Source organism: Monopterus albus, unplaced genomic scaffold (genome assembly GCF_001952655.1).
Source record: "Monopterus albus unplaced genomic scaffold, M_albus_1.0 scaffold323.1, whole genome shotgun sequence".
Classification (NCBI taxonomy): Eukaryota; Metazoa; Chordata; class Actinopteri; order Synbranchiformes; family Synbranchidae; genus Monopterus; species Monopterus albus.
Window position 1 is genome coordinate 116,965 of NW_018128203.1, and position 18,224 is coordinate 135,188.

The 18,224-nt window shown below is 39.7% G+C and overlaps 1 protein-coding gene and 1 pseudogene across 1 annotated transcript in view; both read right to left on the reverse strand.

Moving 5' to 3' along the window:
- Window positions 1–34: 34 nt before the first annotated feature.
- On the reverse strand, window positions 35–3,034 carry LOC109974167 (cytochrome b-c1 complex subunit 10 pseudogene; annotated as a pseudogene).
- tcf3b (transcription factor 3b) overlaps window positions 2,007–18,224 on the reverse strand; it is a 27,470-nt gene continuing 11,252 nt past the window's right edge. Inside the window, 18 exon segments of the mRNA XM_020624243.1 lie at window positions 2,007–5,196; window positions 5,872–6,023; window positions 6,124–6,359; window positions 7,039–7,092; window positions 7,439–7,583; window positions 7,887–7,998; window positions 8,533–8,727; window positions 8,963–9,024; window positions 9,478–9,553; window positions 9,950–10,008; window positions 10,166–10,289; window positions 10,625–10,725; window positions 10,822–10,912; window positions 15,236–15,282; window positions 16,025–16,157; window positions 16,402–16,442; window positions 16,984–17,056; window positions 17,732–17,805. Of these exon segments, the coding sequence (XP_020479899.1) occupies window positions 5,878–6,023; window positions 6,124–6,359; window positions 7,039–7,092; window positions 7,439–7,583; window positions 7,887–7,998; window positions 8,533–8,727; window positions 8,963–9,024; window positions 9,478–9,553; window positions 9,950–10,008; window positions 10,166–10,289; window positions 10,625–10,725; window positions 10,822–10,912; window positions 15,236–15,282; window positions 16,025–16,157; window positions 16,402–16,442; window positions 16,984–17,056; window positions 17,732–17,805 (1,769 nt within the window). The 3' untranslated portion in view covers window positions 2,007–5,196; window positions 5,872–5,877.

Below are 18,224 nucleotides of genomic sequence, written 5' to 3' on the forward strand. Positions count from 1 at the left end.
CAATTCACTCACATTTTAGAGTGCTGTTGAGACTTTACTCATCCCTTCTGAACTTCCCATTAATGTATGGCGCATAGTCTAGAACTACTCACCAGTCTGTGAAGTGAACAAGCGCCACTCCACCCACTGCTCCCCAGGTCACCATATTTGGTACCCTATAAAAGAAATCATCTGGCATCTATCACTGCCTCCTCCTTTGCCAGTACACCTGGGAAGAAGTTTTGGAGCAAATAATAAAGGAGATAGAAATTTAATCACACAATCATCTGCAATGTGTCCAGAGCAACCATATACCTTAATCCAGGTATGCCACCTGGATGGTCTTAAATGAGATAGCCTACTTTTGGCAGGATATTATTTATGCATTTCTGTGTGCATGCATCCCTCTTTGGCTTGTACTGAATTTTTAAAATGCTACCAAGTTCATCTTCAAAAGATCGGTTGACTGCACAATTTTAAAGATTTTTTTTTTAATTATAAAAAACAGCGACTCCAGTTCTCTGAGGTTCATTCTGTTTGTGTTTTCCGATGAATAAAATCATATGAAGTAGCTTGAACATAGATTTAAGTTCTGCATGGCCAAATTTGTTAAGAAAGTGTTAATTAACAAATATTTACTGCTAATTTTTACTCATGTTCATTTATTAAACAGATAAAACTATTATAAATAATGACAAATTACTGTTAAGCAGTGACAGTATTTCTGTGTGTGCACTTAATATGTTTACACAAAAGCAAACAGTTGCCAAGTATAATTGACTTCAACAGTTCAATGGTCCTTGTAAGAAAACCCGTCACATTTAAGGGGAAAAACAAATGCTCGTTAGTGTGTTTTCGGACAATTCACGCACACATTGAACTATTGTAATATCTGACATGTGACCAAATCATCCCATTATTATACTTATCAGTCTAATATTCAGGTTAAATATTTCGTAAGTAAACTGAGATATGCTAGGCTATGATGGCAACAGAATGTGAACTGTTTTGTACTTAGACATTTAGTATATTGAAAAATCGGAATTTAAAACAGCAGTGACAATAATACATCTTCCCAGGTTCAGTGTAACCGCAGACACTTTATTCCTTCGCTCGCTGTTAACTTAACTCTGTACTCGGCTAACTAGCCCAGCTAGCTAAATCAGTAGGAAATATCCAGCAGGCTAAGACAAAGTTAGTTGGGTTACAGGTCACACACGTAAGGACATATGCGCTAACAACATGATTTTCAAAATGGCAAAAGTCACCAAAAACTTCAAGTACTGCACTCCATTTCTATTATTAACTTAACTCTCCACGTCCTTAAAACAAAAATGTACTTGGCATCGAGGACTTTATGAAGTATTTTCTGGACTATCCTGACCTTCCCTCACTTATAGCCCAATTTTCTACTCCGTGCAATATTTTTACCTGAATGTTTATTTTGTCGCTGATGGCTGTTAAGGACCCAGGGCTGCCTTTTTTATGCCTGTTCAAAATATCACGGGATGCGTGGTACAGTTTACAGTTCGGGATTGTCGCGGGCCACCAACTCTAAAGGTCTTGGTTTAAAAGACAGAGCTGTTTAAATAGTCTGTGCTCTCTGTCTTTGGCAGCCATCCAGCTACCGTTAATGCTCGTGTTTATGAAATATTTGCTGGTACCATGCCATGAATTGAATGTAGTGCAGTGGTTGCATACTCTTTAAGCTGACATAAATGCATATGTTTCCTAACAGCCTACTGGCAATGGAAAATATGAACAAATCCATTTTCCAAACTACAATAAACCCTTTGTTACAATGTTTTTATTTTCCTTTTTATGTATACAATATTCAAAAGCCAGACATAGGAAAAGGTATAATCTGTTATTAAAAATGGCACATTTATTGCTACATTACTGTTATATACAGTACATCTATAGTATTGTTATATACAGGAGACCTCTCAAATATATATATATATATTTATATATATATATATATATATATATATATATATATATATGTAAAAGAGAGAGACTGAGTGAGGTACTCTGAGGACCTGTCAGGAGACAACTGTCCTCACTCCAAGATGTCAGGCTCTGTGTACCTGTGAATGTATTTAACACTCAATAATCTCCCCCCTTATTAGTTCAGAGATATGACAAAAATGTTGAAAGCAAGTATTTTATTACTGCTTTCTTATATGAAAACAAGTCCAAGCCCATCAACTGAACACTTTCCATCGTAATATTGAAATTTTATGTTAACATTATGTGCTCTTGGTCAAGAATGCTTTTCTGCAAACTGTCAGGATGTCTGAAGAAATAAAGTTCTCCCAAACAGAAATCTGAACATAGAGATTGCAGGCTAATGGGATGTTCACAGAATACTAAATGACATCAAATCAGATTCCCCTTGGTACAATTAGGCAATATTCAATACACTTACTGATCTTGTAATATTAAAAAAAGCAAAAGTTTAAATACAACTTTTTTTTTTTAAAGAAGTGATCAGAAATTCTCACAAAAAGTCACTGTCAATGCCACCAAAGCGCTGGAAGAGTAAAAGGTCAGAGGTGAAAACTGTCACTGAAGACTACATATACTGAAAGTCACTGCAGCAAAGGGCTTGCACTCTGATATAAAGAAATTTAAAATACTCCAAGTCATTAGAGGCTCCAGCTAATACGGAAAACACAACTCACTCCCTACATTGAAACCGAAGCAACACATACACTGAAACATGTTAATGTGCATCAAAAGCAGACAATCAGAGCCAAAAGCAGCATCTCTTGAACCCTGTTATGTCAAGTGATTTAGCAATCTAAAGCAGATAGAAAGAAAATTCATGACCTGGACCCATGACCTTAACTAAAACAGCAATTTGGACAATATAATCCAGTTGAATAATTAGAAATAAAAGAATAAAAACTAAAGATCTACATAACATTTTATTTAACTAGATACACAAAGAAAAATCTCTTTATACCATTTAAACTTCTTTCTGAAAATTAAAAAAAAAAGCATTCGAAGGGAGGGTGGGGGAATGAACAAGTACCTCTTTAATCTCCATGATAAATGAAATGATATGGGTTGACAAAAACTGTCTTAAATGAAAATACAAGTTCAGGCACTGATAAGGTATCACTCTCCCATCATGACATCTTAAGTCTTGAGAATGAAAAGGCCACACTATTGATTTGTATAGGTCTTTTTCTTCATCTCTTTTTGTAGAAATTAAACACAGAAAATGCTCTACCTCTCATTTGTGATTACATGTTGGTATAAGCCATTCATAAACATGACGACATGGGAATAAACATCACAATAACACTGTTTTGTTCTCCATTTTACCCCTTACACCCCAAGACCCACATCTGCCCATCTGCCTCCGAAGAAAATGTGCATCCTGTGAAAAGTGAGCTGCACACCAAGAGCCACTTGGTTGAGGGCAGATGTTAGAAAAAGGTGAAACCAAAACTATTATACTGTACTGGGAAAACCTAGGAACACAAAAGAAAATAAAGGCAATCCACATTTGTATTGTAGCTACATTCAAAAACCAGTTGCATAATTACTGTTAGAGACAAAAAAAAAAAAAAAAAATCCCTTTCCCACATTTTTCCCCTCAGTGCCTTACTGCTAAAGTAAGAACACCAACAGGTTTGTGGCACATACCCCCACAAAGAAAATGAATTCATCTGAGTAGCTGATTACACATCTTACAATTAAAAAAATGGAACAAAAGATAACATTTTCCATTTATCATCTGCTGCCCCACCCCCCATCAAGGCTCCGTTTTGAATTCATTTTTGACCAATTTTATTTAAATGTCAAATGTCAAATACCCCCTTATTCAGCTCATCTACAACTTCAAACTAATATTGCCATTTATGTAAAAAAATCTACAATGTATAGACTAACAAAAAATATATTTTTTATATATATTTAATTTTGAAAAATGAAAGAGTAATGTATGAAGTGAATTTACATGTCACACTTCTCTCAGTAAGAAACATGAGAACAAACTTACTCAGGAGGAAGGTGAGGGGCTGTAATTCAGTGGGAATGCTCATTTAGGAAAAGAAAGCCTGTTATAGAAAGGCTTGTCTGCGTCAACAACCGCTGACAGATGAGATCCCTCCATCATAGGAACCCAGATTTTTTTCCTCTTACAGAACATGAAATTTGTGTCTTCAATGGCTTTTATACAAGACTTTCAGGGACTGTAATGCACTACGGGTCGACACTTATCTTCCAGCCTACACCTACACAACTGTGCTTTGCCTCGTCTATGCTTTAGTACATAAAGCAATACAAAAATCTGAACCTACAACAAGGGACTACTGGAGTAACACTAGAATTCGTGGTCAACAAAGAGGAAGAACAGTTCTGTAGTTGACAGATTCTACCACTTGGATAACTCATAACCTTCAAGGAAGGAGTCTTTGATTCCAAGTCTCCAGATGCCTTGTGGGATGAGACCAGGCTTCAGTCAGAGACAGTCTCTAGATCAGAGTTCCTGTTTTTCATGTAAGCTGCGTTTGAACTGTCAAAACGTTGACCTTTCCTTTGTGATCTTTCCACCGCCCCCTCCAAACATTTACTGATAAGATCAAGGAAAAGTCACAGAATTTAGACAATTCAACTTCAACTATAGGCTTTGTTACATAACATATGTAAGACTGTACCATCACGCTGGGAATGACATACATTAAAAATAACTGCTCATACACATAAGCAATCCCTCACAATAAATGTTCCTCACATGTAAAGCAATTTGCTTAAATGTCAAATAGAAAACGTAACAATTAGGCACAAATCCTTGATTCAATTTGTGTTTGTTTAGGTCTCCTTTTATTTCCACCAGAGCACCTCCTGGCAGTGTGTGAAGTCCCAATTTGTGGCAGGATAAAAAGTACTCCGGTGTTCCATCATCTTGTGGAAACCAAAGAAGAAAAATAATCTTACATGTATAAAACAAAGCAAAACTTAAAAAAAAAAAAAAAAAAAAAAGTTCTTCACATTTGAGCTTGTAGTCATGGTTGGGAGTGCAACAAACAGGCTGTGTCAGTTTTGGCAGTATGCGTGTGTGTACGCGTGTGTGAATGTGCATCTTGAAACTTGAACGGACAATACACAGACATGTCCACATAGACACACACACTGACAATAATGGGTGGAAGAAATCTGATAAGGCCACATCCTCTGACAGCCAAGGAAACACCACCAGATCTGGAAAAGGAAGGAGCACAATCATTATGTAACAGTATTTCTGTATTTAAAAAAAAGAGATACAAGTTATGCAGTAGTGCTGGTATAGAAAAAAAAAATTCCGAAAATACTGCTGAGTGCAAAAGAATTATCCGTGGGTAACAAATACCTACAAACTACAGCAGTGCATAGCTGCCACTGTGAGGGAAAAAAAAAAATTGCTCAGTTATGTCGTTATAACGAGAAACATTTTTCTTTTAACAAGACACTTCTCATTTTTACACATTTAAAACAAACAGTATATTTTCTTTTGTAACAAAATACTGCATTTCCTCATTATGTTGTGGTAACTTCAATTACAATGTGAAATATAACCTAGTTTCCATTTTTTCTAATATTGTAACACATATTTCTTCTCCCTAATGTGAGCTCTGCTCCGCTTGTAGTGAGTGACAGCAGTGCACAGACTGACTTTACCTGCTGTAGTAATGCTTATAGTATCTCATTGTAATAAGAAAATAAAATGTCGTAATAACGTGAAAATTATCGTGCTTAACATGAAAGGATCTCATAAAAACAAGTATCTTGTTATGATGAGATACTGAGCACTATTTTTTTCCCTCATGGTGGCAGCAATATGTTGCCTTAATCAACTCTTGTGAATTACATCCTAAATAATCAATCAGCAAGACCTACCTGGTGTTACATGTGGCCAACTGGATTGTGGCCATCTCCTCCCATACTAGGATGGCCTCCTGAGAGCTGCATGGGTGCTTCACTCACCACCCCAGACACCTTCTCCTCCTCACGGCGTTTTAAACACGCTGCCTTGGGGTTAAGGTTACGCTCTGCCAGAGAAATGAAACAAACCTTCTTAGTATGAGGAAATACAATGTGTACTTAACAGAGCATCACTTCCCATCCATGATGTGCTACTTGCAAACTGACCTCTAACTTGTTGTTCTAAATTGAGGATGACATTGACCGCTTGGTGCAGAATGAGAAGTTTGGTCTGAGGTTTGTCATGACTGAGGTGCAGCTGGCACATCCTCCCGAGCTCCTTAAATGCTTCGTTAATGTCCCGGACTCTGAGACGTTCGCGGGCATTGTTGGCCACTCGCCGTTCCCTCTCACGCTCCATCTTCACCTCTGGGGGAACGTCCTCGTCATCTTCATTGTCCTGACTGGTTGCAAATGAAGATGAAGTGAACGCAGTCAGGGGCAGGGAGAAAATTCTAAACAAAGCATCCAACACTGACGAGCCCATGCTACCTTATGATTAACATTTAGCAGCTTTAATGTAAAACAATCAATAGCATCCGCACTTGAGCTTTGGATATGTAAAAAATGAGATGTGAGCAGTTAATACTATGTTAAAGTGAATATGGGAAGAGCATTACCCAAGAAGTGACATCTCCTACTTCAAATGACCAATTCAAACAAGATGTTTATCCCACAAAAGTTGGATTGGTTCAATTTAAGTAGTTTGCTCTACAGTGCATTGTTTGTTGCTGTACCTGAAAGCCTGATAAGTTGTAGCTTCTGCTTGCACCTTTGATCCTATAAATGCTTGATTTTTTGTCATCTTCTACTATACTACTGTATCAGGAATAATTTTATGATTTTGTGTGTGTAAGTATCTTCAGACTAAAGGAGAATTTCATTATCAAATGTCAAAACTCAGCATATGTGTAGCAATAGTCCAAGTCAGTGGTAGATAATAAAGTTTAGAATATCATATTATATCACAATAATTGTGCCAAATAAAATTCATACTTTAAACACCAGTTCCATAAACACGTGCTGCGAGTGATGTCTAACTCACAAAGCACAAGAAACTGATTCTCCGTTTGAGAAACTTACTCATCTTTCTGGTCTGAAAGGCCAGAGAGCATCTGGAGGGTCAACGCCTCCTTTCTGAAAACGTGACATGAAGGGAGGGGGGAGTTGGACATTGTTAAACACCTAACATAGCCTGGGCTATCAGAGGGACACATAGGAAAGAGTAGATGTCTAAGATGAATTACACCATCTTTAAAAGTGACTAATTTAACAGCTGTCATATGGAACCTAGCAGCAGCAAATGGTTTTCTTAATATTCTCATACTTGGCAACTGTGATGAAAAATATATTCACCTCTGTGGGATAAAACTGTGTGCGCTTGAAAATAACAGCACGAAAAAACAGTGTTATGGAGTTTATGGATAAAACACAAATCCAGAGTAAAAAGACTATGTATGCAACAGAGCAAGGACAACTTTACCTTGTTCGACTGCGTGCTACCTTGGAGTCCTTCTTTTCCTCCTCGGACTTGTCTGTAACAGAGTTTTCATCGTCCTCTTTGTCTTCTCGCTTGATGTCTGAGCTGCTGGAGGAGTGGGTGGAGCGGGTCATACCACCAGGGAGACCTGATGCAGAAATGTGAGGATTTAATTCAAAAGGCACTAACGCCTTTCAACTTCAGACAGGACTTAATCAAAATTCCCCCATCTGAGGAGCAGCTGTAATGCAAGGCATAATGGGGAAAGCTAATAAGGTTAAGTAAAAATCACACAAAAAAATAATAAAAAAATAAATAAAATAAAATGCATATTGACACCCGCATTGGTGCAAAACCAATCTTTCATTTCAATATGCCGCAAAATAAAACCCATACTCTAATGTAATGTCAGTGAACAAGATATGTTAAGCAGCGAGACAGTCAAACTTACTGGTGAAGCCATCTGGTTGGCCAGCTGATGGTGTGGGTCCTGATGCATGATGACCATGCAGAAGAGTGCTGCTGGGGGGAAGGCCTGTGGGCTCCTCATGCTTCCCTCCCTGCTGATGAAGGTGAACAACAATAACATGAATTTCACAATGACAGATATAGCCCCACTACAAAAAAGCCTGCAAAGATTCCTCCAGCACAATGCATTGGGCCATCTAACTTGCAGCTAAACTGCAGACAAAGTAGAGAGCATGACTACCAAGAAAAACTCAAAAACTGTCTGCAACTGCATGGCCAAACGTGTGTACTTTGAGATGTAGCTATGTACAAAGCAATCTCTTGCAATTTTATTTTTGGCCAGCAGATGGCATAAATAATAGACATATTTTGTTCTTCATGGAACTAAGTATTGTTTTTCCAAAAATTATTCAGTTAATTACAACAGAAAACTAATTTATTTAAAGGGCAAGTTGTTATGGTTCTTGTAAGCCATGTTTTACACAGCATCAGACCTGCCAACCTTGATCTTAAGTCTTGGCATACTACTTGATGTACAGAGGGCATAGCACATATATTTTAACCCTGATACAAACAAAGTTTCTTCACACAGCTCATTGAATGAACATGTACTGTACTGCCCTCTACACATATCAGTATCCACTGTTGCTGAGGGCAAGGCTTGCAGCAGGGAAAGCTGGAGAGAGGCCTCCAAGACCTCCGTTGTGTACTGAGAGGAGGCTGTGCATGTCGGAGTGGGCACCCTCTAAGCCAGGGCCTTGACCCACTGCATGGCTACGCAGTACATGGATAGCCTCCTCCAAACGGTCCTCCATTTTATTTTGCTACATAAATACAAGGCACATATTCTTAGAAATCAACCTGACAAAAAAAATGTTTAAAAAAAACAGCTAATAAGCACACATGGTAGGCTTTTTATCTTTTTGACCCATTTGTTTTTTTACTATGCACAGAACCACTAAAATAACTACAGAAAGGCTAGAGGAATATATATATATATATATGAAAACTTTGTTTTCCCAAATAATCTTGATGCAGAAGAAAAATGTTTTAACATACCAATGTGTGTGGTTGCCCTTCATAGTTGGGTGTGGTTGGTCTTTGCCACTGAGATGTACCTCCTGCAGAGAGAAATATTGGGACAGTGTTTAGGTGTTAATTCTGAACTTTACAGCAGATGGAGCTGCAGACACGTTTCTGTGTTAAAGAAATTGCAATGCACAGAGGATCATTTTTGCTCTAATATTTCAACTGATTCATTTCTGTATACCAAAAAAAAAAAAAAAGGCTGCAATTAAATTGAGCAAATAAAATGAACTGGACTGGTGTAGGTATTCTGGAAATAAAATTAAAATATTATGCAACATTGCAGTTTTAAACTCCACCAACCTTTTGATTGGCTAAATTTACACATCAAAACAAGACAGAAATGACAAAGGTAAAAAAAAAATCATATTTTTATTAAACAACAATTCTTCAAATTGTTGTTTAAGATGACACTGAAGCTGCTTCCACAATTAAATCATACATTAAGAGATCCCTCATATCATCTGTATTTAAGAACTATACTGCACCTGCAATAGCTTGAGGAGATCCAGGAGTAGATGGAGCTGAGGAGAAGTTATTACTGTTGTGGTCTGATGGGTAAATCTAAAAGGAAGGATCAATTCATCTCAATGTTATGTACATGCCCTTAAAATACCATAGCAGTGCAAATACGTCAAACAGTTCAAACTAATGTGGGCAATACTACAGGAAATGTCACCACAATATTTAATATGTCATACAACATTTATCACTATGCAGTTATACAGTGGTTGCCAGTGTGTTTCACAATGGACCTTCATCGGTTTTGTATTGATAGACATTTGTCAGCTCCATCATCATTCGTAGCTGAATTTTCACTTACTTGTTCTTTTTTCATACAAATTTGTCGGAAGTTGAAAGATTTTCACATTGTCAGAGAAAAAACTGTCACAATTGTTTTACTGCCCAGCAGAATTTAAAATAAAACAAACAAACAACAGCAAACAGAAAAGAACTCACTGAAGCAAGAGCCTTTCCAATTTCATCTCCTGAACTGCCAGCTGTGGTGCCTCGGTTGGCTGCAGAAACAAAATAAATAACACGAGTCAGATGACCAGTTTATTTGTTTTTGGGAGGATAAAAAAAAAACAACAATCAAATGACCATGGGAGGTAAAATATTGACAGGATGTTACAAAGATGCTTGTGTGTTAAGTTCATTTTTAAAGTTCCTCACTCATGATGCCTTCTCCGTTGATGGTGGGTGTGTGGTTGTAGGTGGTGGGGGCTGAGTGAAAGCCGTTGACTTCACTGCCATGCAGAGGATAGTTCTGTGGGGACAGAGGCAGTGGGTGACGCTTCTGGAGAAGGGATACAAGCAGCTTCATGAGGCACAGACACCCCTCACAGAAAATAAACCAATTTGAACAATGTATTTCAAATTGGGAAGTCAAATGTTTAATTATTAAAAATAGTCACCAAAATGTTGACAGTCCATTTAAAATAATGCATCTGATGTGTATGGGATATGAGCTAAGAACACTGAAGAGCAGATGCTAATTTTCTAGAGCTTGATGAATTGTACTGCCCTCAAGCTCATCACATTATAAGCACAAAACACATTTAAAAAAGAGAGAGGGGGGGGGAGAGATGACCAGATAATTAAAATGAGGCTGATGCTGAGAGTTCTACCCACCATCCTGTCCCCTGGGTTTATTGCAGAGAAGGAGCCTGGCTGACCAATATGAGGAGAGTTCCCCAGCATGGCAGAGTAGCCAGAGGATGACCAGGGGTCTTCTGAGGAAAGACACATTTGCAAATACTGTATGAAAACAGCTTCATAAAAAGGACTGAAGAACTAAACTATTACGGTTACATTTAGTGAAACGTTACCTTGCATGTAGAAAGAGCCAGGGTAGACAGTTCCTGGCTTAGCACCAGGATATCCGCCATTGTCCCTGGCATACTCATCACCAGCATACACCTAAACAAACATGTAGACAGTCAGCAGGTGGCCTATGTTTTCTATACTAACTACTACGTACCTAAAACAGACATTTTATGACACCCTGTGCATCACAAGAGAGTAGGGTATCAATCCACCCTTGCTATGGAAAACCATTTAATTACACAAGCTTCAAGTGACCACAAGATGGCAAGAGGGAGTCTGCCAACTGTGGAGGGGAACACAGCGGCCATGGCATGCTGGGCACAGTGCCGGCTTGAATCCCAGTGCACAGTGAGCATTTCCTCTAGCTCCCAGGACCCCAGTGACATTGCACTGCTGGCCTGCAACCCCTCCCTATAACGTACACCGTATCATCTCACACGCATACCATGCATTTGGTGAGCCAACACTTACATACAACATACACACGCCCCTACCCACACATACCATCAAAGTAGCTCTGTCTATATGGCATCGACTGAAAACAAACAGTTCAGATGAAAGTACACATTTTATACTACCACATTAAAGAATTCAGTTACACATCCTTTCTGTATATTACTAACAAAAATGGAAGCTGGGCCTCCATAGCCACAGACTGAAGATAGACATGAGAAGTCTTCAGTTTCCTGACACCATCAACTGCCACTCAGTCAGTCTTTTCCTCTCCTCCTCTGTAGTAACTGGCAGATAAAGGAAGAGAGAAAGAGAATGGAGGCTATGCTGCAAAGAATGCTAATCCAGAGAAGGGATTTTTTCTGTAATTTGATTTAACAGGGAGAAGTGGAAAGGGAATGGAGAGATGCACTTCTAATTACAGAGCCATCTGCCTGTTCCTGGACCACATCCAACTCCACAGGCAGCTGGGCTGAGGAGAGGCAGTGAAGAGAGGGAGAGAGATGGGGGCTGGGATCCAGTCAGAGAGAGGGACAGGGGGACAGAGAGAGAGAGAGAGAGGAAGAGAGGGTGCAGTGGGTAGGAGGTGGTAGAGGGGCAAGGGGGAGGACCGAGGGGAAAAAAATGAAGCCCCTGATGATTTATGAAATAGGTAGAGAGATAAGGGGTGTTGAGGGGGACAGGAGAAGGTAATCTAAATGACTTAAGCAAAGCCTGATATGGCCAGGGGAGTGTGAAGGAAACAGGGGATTTAAAATGATCATGGTTAATTCAGGAGAAAACATGATGGAGATGGCTTCATTTAACAATAGGCTTTGAGTTTTTCATTCACGGGGAACTTTGTCGAGTGAATCCTGCTGCTCTACATGGGAACAGAGAGCTACACAATGACTGCTGCTGTTGGATAATTGTATTCTCTGGAAGAGAAGGGATTTCTAGGGTAAAATCCTCAGCTAATAGAGGTTTAATGTAATTCAGGATGTGACCATATAAAGGTCCTCACACCCACACACCCACACACACCCACACACAAAAAACATAGGTTGTGGTGAGGGGTGGGGAGTAGATGAAGATTAAAATCAAACTAACCTCAAAGCACTCTATTCAACCACTGGACAACTAGGGGGCAGAAGAGAAGCTGCTCTATTTCTCTGATTGTTGCAGATGAGAGGGCGTGAAGGCAAAGTCTCATGTACAGGTATTGGGGTGTTACAGAAGTCAAGCACCTTGAGGGGAAATGGGAAAACAGCCTTTGCAAGCGCGGCTATTATTTGTCCATTTACTAATTTACAAAAACATGATTTAAGTGAAAAAAGTAGATAAGAAAGAAGAAGAAGCTTTTTTTTTTATTGTCAATGTAACACTGTGACACTTACAACAAAATTTTGTTTGGAGCCGAGGGCCCTGGGCCACTGCGTGCATATGCACCACCATCATGGGCAACTTGGGGGGGGGGGTCAGTGTCTTGCCCAAGGACACCGACATGTGGACTGCAGGCACCAAGATTCGAACCTGTCAACCTTCTGGTTGGGAGAGGACTGCTCTACCCACTGCACCACTGTCGCGTCCCCACCGGAAGAACTTTATTGAAGGGGAGGGTGGGAGGGAGGAAAGACTACAGGATCATCACCAGCAGTCATTAATCTGGGCTCACACACGGTGCTAAAGAGGCCTCGCTAGCACCGCACCACACAAGTGGGTCACTCACAGGGGGAGGCCCACCCAGGCCATCATGTGGTGAAGCATAGGCAGAGGGCTGGCTGAGGTGGGGGAGGGTGGGTCACACACACACACACACACACACACACACACACGCATCTAATCATTTGCACTAAAAACACATGGCCATCGTTCACAGTGCGGGAAACTGACTGAGGTTCACACAGTGAAAAGAGGGGGCCTGAGCCAGACAGTGTTCACACTCAGTCTCTGATGTAGTCATTAGAGTGAAGTGTCTGCACAGAAAGGTTTCAGCAACCACTTCAAAACAGCAACACCCACAAATGGACAAAAGCCACAGTGTCACAAAAAATTCTTAAATGTACATTGATCAAGAAATAGGCGTTCACCAGGTGCAACTGAACCATCTTCTACTATTGGTCAATCTAACCTTATCAATGCAGCCGACTAGAGTCATGGCATCTGCTACAACTTCATCTCAACTTGCAATAGAGCCAGAACATATCACTGTTAATGCTTGACTAAATGTTCTGCCAGATTACACATTCATGGCTGTGATTTGGACCTAGTCACCCCTATAAATCCTTTGAATTTACTTCATCTATGCTAAGTCGTTAGCCAATTTTCATTTAACTTTTCTTATCAACATTTGTGCAACACACGCTGAAATCATGGGGTTGAAAACAGGGCTTAGGTGCAGGTCTCTGACCCAGGAAGCCCTACACTGTCACAGCATAAAATCTACAGGCAGACTACATTTACAAAAACTGTTAATAAAATAATGCATTTTGATTTTCTTTTCCTCTGCTTGTGTTGGTGGTGTCCTGCTCCAAGGTATCGTGCTAAAACACAGATGCCACAGTTGTGGAGATGCAAATGTTCCATAGCCACTTTATCTTTTAGGTCACTCTTGTCATCTGAGACCTACAGTAGCATGAAGACTGGCTTACCAAAAACGCTTGTGCAATAGCAGGATTTCAAATTAATGATCCAGTGGCAGCTCAACGAGCAAGACTGGGCTCTAATAGCAACAGTAACACAGGCAACTACCCAGTAGAGTCCTTCTTCCTTGAAATAATCAGGTATGCTATCCTACATATCAATGCATCAGTTGGTTCAGGACCGTGAAGGAACCTGAGTGTATCTGAAGAGGAAAATATTATGTTGTGTTGAAGATACTATGTGGTATTCAAATTGAGCAAATGGTCTCTGAGTCATTTATGATGTATAGTAGCCGCAAGTGTACAGAGGAACTAGCTGTTAATCAACACGCAACAATCGTATTTAGACAATGAAAATATCGATAAACGGACATGCTGTAGGCAACTGAAGTCTGAACCAATACTTAGTAAAATCACTTTAAACTAACAGGAAGATTCATTCAGCATATACTCAAAAATGAACAGTGACTGGTGTTTCCAGCCATGTGTGGTTACCATCGCCAACATACAAGCTGCATTAGCTGCTGGAATTCTGGGCGCACTGATAAAATGCGACACTGTACTGTAAATGAAAACACTATATAATACTTATAATATATACTTTGCATCTAGGACTGAAGTTTGAGTGTATTGTGGGGGACCCAGGATCAAAACCTCTTATACCTAAATCCAACTGAATCTATTAAAGCTTTTAACAAATTTAAGGAAGACATTACACACAATATTTAGGAACTAAAACTCCAAGACTGATATTCAAAGAAGTGAAACTTTTGCCAGACAAATTACACATTTGTTATTTATCCGAGAAACTTTTAAATGGTCTATAAATTCTCTCTAACACAAGAGAAACATTTCAGGGCTTAACAAACCTAAGTGTCTTATTAATGAACTGAACTACCTATTAGAACCAAACCCATCTGGACCCCTCATGCATTAGGCTGCCTGAAACATCTGTACCTTTACCTTGTTTGAGAAAAACATACAATTCCAGTTGGGCCACCGAACAAAGCAAGTTAGCAGACTAGACAAAGTACCTCAAAATCCTATAAAATCGTTTGTCTACGTGACATCCAGACTGAACGCCACTTGAAACCGTGCGAGTGTAGTGTAAAGACAACCATAGTGATGATGTTTATTGGGGCCTGAGCTCCCTGACTGTCAGCTCAGTGAGCAGAGGGTCTTTACCCCCGTCTGTCACAGAACTGCTCAAGCAGAGTGGGGAAAGCAGTGCGTATGTGTCAGTGTGTAGCAAGTGTGTGTGCAGAAAGAGAGAGAGAAAAGAAAGAAAAAAAAAAAACCGACTGGCTGTGAGCTGTGAAGGTGAGGGGAAATAAGCTCTCACCGAGGACGGCAGGCCAGGGGGTTTCCGAATCTTCTTTGGCTGGGAGTCTGCACGCAGACAGACGGAGACGCAGTGAAAAGGTGAAAAAGAGACAAAAACACAAAGGAATTAGCAAAGACACATTTTCCAATATTATGTCAATTCAGGTACAGTTTCACCATGTGCTCACTCTAATTTCAATAGTTTTTTTTTTATTTCAACTGCAGAACAGAAAACACACGGCAGCAATTTTGGCAGTGATAGCAGTGTGAATCAAATGGTTCTGTGCATTCCTCTGTATATAGCTTAGTTTATTAAAGATGTGTTAAATGTAGACAAAAGGTACAATATTTACATTGTTCTAAAGAAAGAACATAAATAAATAGCCATCGTACAAAAGGTTTTCACAAAAATAAAAACACTTTTGGGCTCCACTTCATACTAAGCTCCTACAGTTTCATAAAGTGCACAGGTAAGCGGTAACTGCAGAGCTAAAACAATTATTTGATAATCAATTAATTATATAAGCATAATGCCAAAATTTACCCCACCCACCCAGCCAGCCTCACATATGTCTACAGTTTCAGGTTTTCTTAGCCACCAAAATGAATAAGCTTTGGATTTCTGGACAACTGGTCAAACAAAAACAAGCAATTTGAAGACATCGCTTTGGGCTCTGGGAAATTGCGATGGACGTTTAATTTATATTTTGACATAATGTAGCTCAAACAATTAATTGAGGGGTAAAAGAAAAACCAAGAAAAAAAGAAATGACTGGGCACACCACACCATGCCTCCCAGTTATTGTACCTATGCCTCCCTCGGGTGGCCTTCTCCTGGGGTTGTTGGGGTAGGACGGGTAAAACTGGGAGCCAGACTTCAGGCCAGAGGGGGACATGGCATCTGGGCTTGGCATCGCTATGTCGCTGGGAAGAAAACCAGACTAAGAGCAGACAGAAAAGCAAACCTTTAATAATAGCAGACACAAAGGAATGGGAAAATGCAACTCAAGACAAATGGCTTCTGTTTTAGGAAATGAAGATGGTTAATTCAAAGTGTTTAATGTGAAAGGAGAAGTGAGAAAACTGGCCTTCCTTTACACTGACACATTACATGAATCTGTCTCACACATACATTTAAAACCTTACAGTGAAATGCAAGGGAAGCAGCAGTAGATGACAACATACCTGGCTTCCAAAGGGAGGATATGGTGGCCTCTCATTTTTACCTGCAAGATTAAAGTAAAGATTTTTTACACATTGATAAACAGTATATACACATAAAGAGGTAATGGCGTGTGCTAAAACAAATGAAAAGTAGGTGTTCTAAAGTACAAAAAGTCCAGAGATACCCTCCCCTTTTTCAGTACGCTCAGCTGCATAAAGCTGCCTGCCAGACAAAACCCTAGGGAAGGTTTCTGCTTCAGTGCCCTAACATCCCCAACACTCCGCGAATGAACACAGGCACAGGCGCAGGCGCACACACACACACACGTAGACACACATACACATTTTACCACACAGAAAACACGTCTGTGGACATAACGAAATATGCACAACAGTCAAATTGGCCATATCAACATGTTTTATTTTAAAACTGGAATGTAGCAAAAATGCATTTCCTTTGGCACTGAAAAGTATATGTACCATGTTTATAACCTCATTCTGTTATGTTTAAAAAAACAAACAAACAAAAAAAACATCAAACCACTTTTGCCACATAAGGGTCACTTTTTAAAAATGATGTGCAGACATTCAGAACCAGCATACCTGCAATCCCTGAACTGATGAACGGAGAAGACAATCCTTCATGCTCACTGTAGTGGGATCCTTCTACGTAGCCCTGTAGGAACAATGGCACACACAAGACAACATGAATATCCTTAAAAATGCAAAGAAGCATGGAAATAAAGGTATGTATGAATGTGCAGGCACACGATTAGGCAAATACACTTAAAATACACCCACAAACCTAAAGGATAACCACTCTTTAAGGCCATCCTCATCTTGTTAGCACACCTACATGGGTTAGTGGTTACCCTCCCTCTGCTGTTTCGTCTAACTAACAGGATCCATGCCAAACAAATCTGCATCAGCTCGAGGGATTCAAACCGACTTTCTTAATTATCAACTTGTGGTAATCAAAGCCTGCTGCATCTACTTCACCCCCGTTCCTTGTATTACACCGAGTTGTGCCAAGACAGTTACGGCGGATGTGAAGCTGCAATTACCGGTGGGCTTCCACAGAGGTTCTGGGATACCAGAGAGCTTGCCAATGCAGGATCCTGAGCCAAGGTGATTAGGTAGAAAGCAAAACTACCACTTCAAATCAAACATGGCACACGGCAGGAAAAAAAGTACTAGGTTGTTGTGGTGGTTTAGGGAGAGTGTGTTTATGTGTGATTAAACACAACCAAGTGTGTGACAATATCACGGCATCTGGTGTTAATGCTTAGATCTCCAAACTTAAAATCGTGTGCAACTAAAGAGTGAGTATGTGCATGAACTTAGAGCCTACCCGTCCTTGGCTGAAAGAGGGGCTGTTCTGTTCTGCCGAGGCCCAAGATCCACTGCCGCTGCGTTCATCTAGTGCTGAAGAAAAAAAAAAGAATAAACTTCAGACTGACAGGTAGGAACAGCAGGGAGTTGGTCTGAAGGGGAAACAATCAAAAAACTTGCTGTGCTACTGCAATGAAACAATGTTAGCAATTCCAAAATGACAGCACATAATTTTTAACCTATGTATTGTTGCAGATGTGTATAAATGTCTGGATGTCACTGCATCCTGCTTTCAACAGTCTTAACAACAACAGTCTTACTTACAGCACACAGCACCCCATATTGACAGAAAAACACAGAATTTTTGACATTTTTGCAGATTTATTAACAAAGAAAAACTGAACTATCACATGGTCATAAGTATTCAGACCCTTTGCTCAGTATTTAGTAGAAGCACCCTTTTGAGCTAATGCAGCCATGAGTCTTTTTGGGAATGATGCAACAAGTTTTTC